The sequence below is a fragment of the Malurus melanocephalus genome, unplaced genomic scaffold, assembly GCF_030028575.1.
Source record: "Malurus melanocephalus ecotype Western Australia unplaced genomic scaffold, MMel_1.1 scaffold_14, whole genome shotgun sequence".
NCBI lineage: Eukaryota > Metazoa > Chordata > Aves > Passeriformes > Maluridae > Malurus > Malurus melanocephalus.
In genome coordinates this window covers 4,791,307-4,797,306 of record NW_026623246.1, presented here as the reverse complement: position 1 = coordinate 4,797,306, position 6,000 = coordinate 4,791,307, and the positions used below count along the sequence as shown (strand labels likewise).

General features: G+C 47.9%; 1 protein-coding gene across 1 annotated transcript in view; it reads right to left on the bottom strand.

Moving 5' to 3' along the window:
- Positions 1–2,052: 2,052 nt before the first annotated feature.
- MYO3A (myosin IIIA) overlaps positions 2,053–6,000 on the bottom strand; it is a 115,954-nt gene continuing 112,006 nt past the window's right edge. Inside the window, exons 34-35 of the mRNA XM_057384060.1 lie at positions 5,315–5,455; positions 2,053–3,469 (exon numbers count right to left, since the gene is read on the bottom strand). Of these exons, the coding sequence (XP_057240043.1) occupies positions 3,355–3,469; positions 5,315–5,455 (256 nt within the window). The 3' untranslated portion in view covers positions 2,053–3,354. The remainder of the gene's footprint in view (positions 3,470–5,314; positions 5,456–6,000) is intronic.

Genomic DNA, 6,000 nt, shown 5'->3' with positions numbered 1-6,000 from the left:
AAGCTCTGGCTGTAAGAGAAAATCGAGCGGAGGGTCCGTGGGGACGGCCGTGGGCTGGGGGAGTCCCGTCAGACCCCCGGCCCCGTTCCCCAGGAATCCCCTGCCCCGCAGAGCCCCGCGGCGCTGGCCCGGGCTCGAGCCGCCGTTGGTCCCCGCCGCCCGCACCGCTTCGTCCCGCCGGTCGAGCTGCCACAAAGGGAGCTCCGGAGACCGGGCAGCGCTGTCACGGCGGCTCCGTCGGGCCGGTCCCGCCCGGCCGCTCGGCGTCCCTCTACCTGTGCCGGGGGTCTCGGCGGCCGCGGAGCCCTCCTCGGCTCCGAAGTGCCAGAAGCCGGAGCCGGGGCTTGCCATGGCGGAGGCGAACCGGCGGGGCGGGCGAGGAGCGGCGAGCTGCAGCCCAGGCGGCCTGAGCGAGTGTGCGTGAGTGTGAGTGTGCGGGTGTGTAAGTGCGCGCGGCTGCGCCAGGCGGCGGCAGGCGAAGGGGCGGGAGCGCCCCGGGCACGCGTGGGTGGGAGCGTCTCCCGTGGGCGCCCCCGGGGCGCGCTCCGCCGAGCTGGAGCTGCCGCGGCCGCGCCCCGCAGGAGCTGCTGCCCGGGACGGGRCGGGCGGCTCCACGGGAGGAGGTGCCCGCTGAGGAGGCTAGCGGCGACGGCGTCGGCTATTCTAAGGGGTGTCCGCACCATGTATCGGAGGATCGAGGGACGGCGGTGGGCAGACGATAATGCTCTCGGCAGACCCGAGCTATAGGGGCTGCTTGTAGGGGGGCGAAGGCGAGCGGGGTGGCCTGTGCCGCCTTCACCCCACCGACGGTCCTTGGGGCCGCAGCCCGGCGGGGCGGGAGGAGAGCCCGAGCTCCCCCGGCGCCGCCGAGCGCTGAGCGGAGTGGAATGGGAGTTTTCCAGGTCTTGGCGCGGGTGGCCGCGGTGGTCCAGCCTGGCATCCTGAGGGGAAAGTTGGGACCACGGGGAAGTGAATCAATCCTTTAAGATGCAAAGCGAGGGGAAATCCCCCCGCCCCCCTCCCGCTTTTGCCCCGGGGCACCCCTGCACAGCGAGCAGGGCACTCCTGGGCGGTACCGAGCCAGGATAGCCCGTGCCGCCGGCGGCGAGCAGAGGGACAGTCCCGGGATGGCGAGGAGACATCCTTCCTTGCCCCCGCCGTCCCATCGGCACGTCCCGGCCCGGCCCACAGCCACCGGCGGGCGCCCCGTCGGGCTGGGCCGTSGCGGAGAAGGCGCCGGTGGAAGGAGCCGAACGGGGCTGGGCTCCCGCTGTCCCTCCTGCTCCCGTGCGGGCAGGGGGCTCCCGGCTCCCACGGACGCGCAGGAGGAGCCTTGCGCGATCCAGCCGCCGCTCCCGCGTGTCCCCGGGGCGCTCCCGGGGGCTTCCGCAATATTCCGAGTWGGGGACCCTGGTGGAACCGCTATCCTCGCTCCAGCCCCGAGGAGCCAGAGGGCCTGGAGACCAGACGGGAAGAGCACGAGAACAATTGTTCCCGTTCCCTTCACGACCGTCGTTTTTGAAGGCAACCAAACCTCCCTCTCCTCCACCCAGCCGGGTCTCCGCGGGAGCACGGAGCCATTCCCTGCCGCGGCTGCCTCTCCTCTGGCACAGGAGGGATTTCAAGCCCTGGCCCTGGAGAGAGGCAGGACCACAGCAGGTCACGATGTGGCTCTGCCGAGAGCGCTGGTCACGCAGGGTCCCCACGCTCCCGGGCCGCGTTCAGCCCCGGGYATCTCTGCTTTCTGCAGGCACCCACATGGGTACGAGGACTGTCCCACCATGAGACCTCACAGAAACGTCCAATGCTTTAAAACACTCCCGTGGTGGGAAAGCAAAAGAAAACCTGTCTAGGCGTCTTTTGGTGTGAAATTACAGTCTGTTGTGGTTGCCGCATSACACTGGCCTGCACGGAGACAATAACTCCAGCTTTGCACGGTCAGAGGCTGCTGTGAGCCCTTCCCTGGCTTGCTCGCTCATGCCCCAGTCCACAGCGTTTTGTCAGTTCTGGCTGTAATTCAGGCACAACCAACCGTATCACCGCTTTGTGCATTTTTATTTACCATTTTAATAACACATGACAAAGCAACTTTAAAACAGATTTCAAAATTTTAACAATTTATAGCAAATTTTACATTGCAGCACATTTTAATCCGGTGCACAGCCTTGTAGCTAGTTACAGTTCAGGAAGCAATGGTATTCTGTCTCTGGGGAAAAGGCCAAATGTGCACTGGGAATGGACAAACCCCAGCCCCTRTGGCTGACTGCTGCCGCCAGTTGTCACATTTAGGAGAGCTAAGGAATGGAGTAGGATCAGGCCTTTATGCTGGCATCATGAAATTTGCCTTCTCTTGCTTTGCAGCTGGGAACATACAATTATGAATCCTGAAAGGAAGCRCTGCAATTATCTGTGTGGTTTCTGGGAAATAGGGTCTTTTGAATACAGAATCAGGGGGAAATTTAAACGCTGTGACGATTGCTTTTATTTTCGTTTAATTTCTAGTGGAACTGATTAAGAATGATCATTACATTTTGGCAGCAATCAACCAGAGAGTGCATTTCTATTCCTTTCTTGGTACCCCAGAGATTAAGATTCCTAAAAATCTAATGCAAATGAGAACAAAGCAAACATGATTTAGAAGTTCACCAGTTAGTCACAAAGCTCAGAGGCAGAGGAGAGGGCTGGATGTACTTCCCATAAATGGACATCTCCAACRTAAAGATTATACACATAATATTGACCTTTAAAACTGGCTACTAGCTTTACAGTAATGTCAATAATGAAATAAACTGCCATAGTATGCTATCCAATTGATCGTTTATGCTCATTTTCATTAGAGGGATGCTTGCCACAAATGGGTCRTCCCAAAATGTAGGCATTGTAAACTAAAATAAGCAGGAATTACCCCATGATGCTCTTGCAATTTTTTTTCCTGTAAAACAATTAATTAGAAACAGTAACTAAGGTTTTCTGAAGGTGTACATGGGAATTTGAAAGCTTAACTAGGAAACTATAAAGCAAATTATTATTTTGGTTGGATKAGACTCATGAACTGAAAAAAAATGCACTGAGGAAAGTAAACTAGATTTAAGCTGTTTAATGTCTAATATTTTTAGGATGTAGCAGTGGTACACAAAAKAAAGTTGATTTTCATATTAGGGAAGAATACTATATGTGACTGACAGTGTCCCTTTGCAATGGTGTTGGGCTGTAAACCACAGTAATTCATATTCACATGAACACACACGTAAACTTGAAACATTGAAGATTAAAAAAAAAAGGAAACACATGGTATAAAATGATAAAAAAATTATGCTAATAAAAGCCAAATGGCAGCAGGAACAGCAGCAGCAGCTAGAACTGCTGGATAAGGCGCCGGCGCTGTGAGGTCTTCCGCAGCAGTCGTCTGTAGTCATAGGGATTATCTTCGGCTTTACCCTCTTCCAGGGGTCTTTCTGCAAYCCTCGACCTAAGGATTAAGCAGAGAAGTTTTAGAAATTAAAGTCAAAACATTTACCTTGGCAAACACTCCTAATCGACTGCTTAACCTCCACCCTTGTGGGGGAAAAATAAAAGGAGAAAGAAAAAAAATCAGCTGACTCTGCTAGGCCTCTTCCTGCGCTGCACAAAACAGGCACCTCGGAACAAACACATTATATGCTAGAAGCAGATGAACACAGAAGAACAGCATGTTCTTCTATGAAGGGGACATAATAAAAGACATAAAAACATTGAGAGCATGGGGATGCTTTGCAGTAGCATTTGCTTGATGGTTACTGCACCAGATTTTCAGTTGGCATAGATTTGTTTGCTCTGTATTTAACCTGCCTGTGGAGCTAACTCTAAGTGTCCATCTCATTTTGTTTTATTTTCAGATTGCAAAATGCATTTTAGATGCCACCTCTGACAGGCTGGAATGSTGATATAGCATCAGCTGCTACCATGGAGCAAGATTAAAAATAAAAGACAATTATTTTAAAAGTAAACAACTCTGAAATAATTACAGAATTTTTTAGTGTTCTATACTGGTCCTAAACCAACGTTGAAGGTAAACTGCCAAATAAAAAATACTCAGTGCTTCACCTCTGTAGATTGAAATGGCTGTAAAGTCTTTATATCCTGGTGACTCTATTCATGATATACTGAAGTGCAGAAATGTTTATTAATTGCATTCATGTGCCCCTGGAGGTAACAGTGTTGATTTAAAAGTTAAACATATTTTGTTTCACTGTGGCTACTTAGGCTGCAATCAGAGCAKCACACAGTAAAGGGGAAGAAATTTCTTTTAGTAAGCTCAGCAGCAAAACTTTCATTCCCCTAAACCAGACCTCAGGGTGATGGGTTTAGTGTAATTAACCATCTTAAAAATGCAACAGTTTCTAATGGTTGTAAACTACATGGTAATTCCCTCATATTATTCCTTTTAATTACACATCTTCACAACACTTCCCTGAAACTCATTTAGATCCAATGTGAAAAAAAGGCCAGAAATGAAATACGTAAGCGGCACAAAACATTCGACATTCTAAATGTTCTACAAATCTTTTCTCTGTTACTACAGATGTATTTTCAAATTCAGCAGTCATCTCAGGCTTAGTGTTTCCATTAAAACTTTGATGTAAAAAGTTATTCCAAGGTTTTTTTACATTTAGGAACACACAAGGAGATACAAATATAKTAAGATATATAGCTATGTGTTTGCATGTGCATTGTGTCTGGGTGCATTGGCAAGAGTGAGCATATGAATTTCCTTAGCCTGGCAGAAGTCACCCTCTATATGGGAAGAGAGAAGCTGCATGAATTCTCCCTTTAGGGTTTTTCTCCTGGCTGTCCACCTCAGCAAGGTGACACAGGGCTRCCAGCACCTGCGCTGCCACAGGACAGCAGGAGAAGGAGGCAGTCAAGCTGGACTCTTACCTGCAGAAAACATGCAGGAAATCTGGCACACATCCACCCTATTTAAAACCTAACTAATCAGAAATACAATTTTTAGATTCTGCTKCAGTTTAATTTTATTTTAGATCAGAGATGCAGTATGTCTGTCCATCTGGCCTTTGGAAAACCAAAAACTAGCAGGTAGGCTGAACACCAGTCACACTGGCATCTATCCCTCCTGCATGGAGAATATTTCAGATATCTCCATTTTAAGATGGAAAATTTTCAGCTATATCTTTTACAAGTTAATTTTGCAAAATTTAATGGCTAAAATAATAGATGTATGTCTAATTTCAAAGTACATTTCCTTTCAATAATTTGAATATCTCAACAAGGGCATACAATATTTTTTTTTCTATTACTATTTTGTAGGAATTACCGCTCMGTAGCTCTTAAAATGGAAGTCCTGCGCTCAATTGGATGTCTCTTCCTTCTTGTGGTAGTACTGCTGTCCTTGGAGGTGGAGTCACTAGATGAAATTTCTTGGTAGTAGATATCTATATCTAGCACTTTGCTCAGACTGTCAATAAATAAGAACACTAAGTTAACCATTTATCTTTTCAATATTATTTTCAACATACAAATCCAAGACAATCAAATATCATTATTAGTTCTGTTTATGTGTTGAGGATCTAAGGAAAAGAATATATARGCACAAAAAATCAGTCTCTGAGGTACAATGTAGACTGCTGTACAATGTAGATATTGAGAATWTTTGAATGCTAAATACTTTTATATATTCATAAAGGAGACAGAGATGACTGAAGTTGTTTGGGTTTGCCATTAGACTCAGTGGAGAGGCATTTTTATGGTATAATTCATCTGGCCTATTTTAGATATCTCTTTGAGCAAGAGATGAATCATTTTCCTAAACTTACAATTTTGTTCTCTAAGTACCAGAAGAGAGTCTAAAGCAACTAGTTCAGATATGGGTGTCAATAATGCAGATATCTCTTATTTTGTTAGTTGAATGCTATCCAGGGTATTATACATACAGAAAAAAAACCAATCCCAACATCCAGTTTAGAATAGCTAAGGAAAAAAATAATATCCTAAAACGAAACT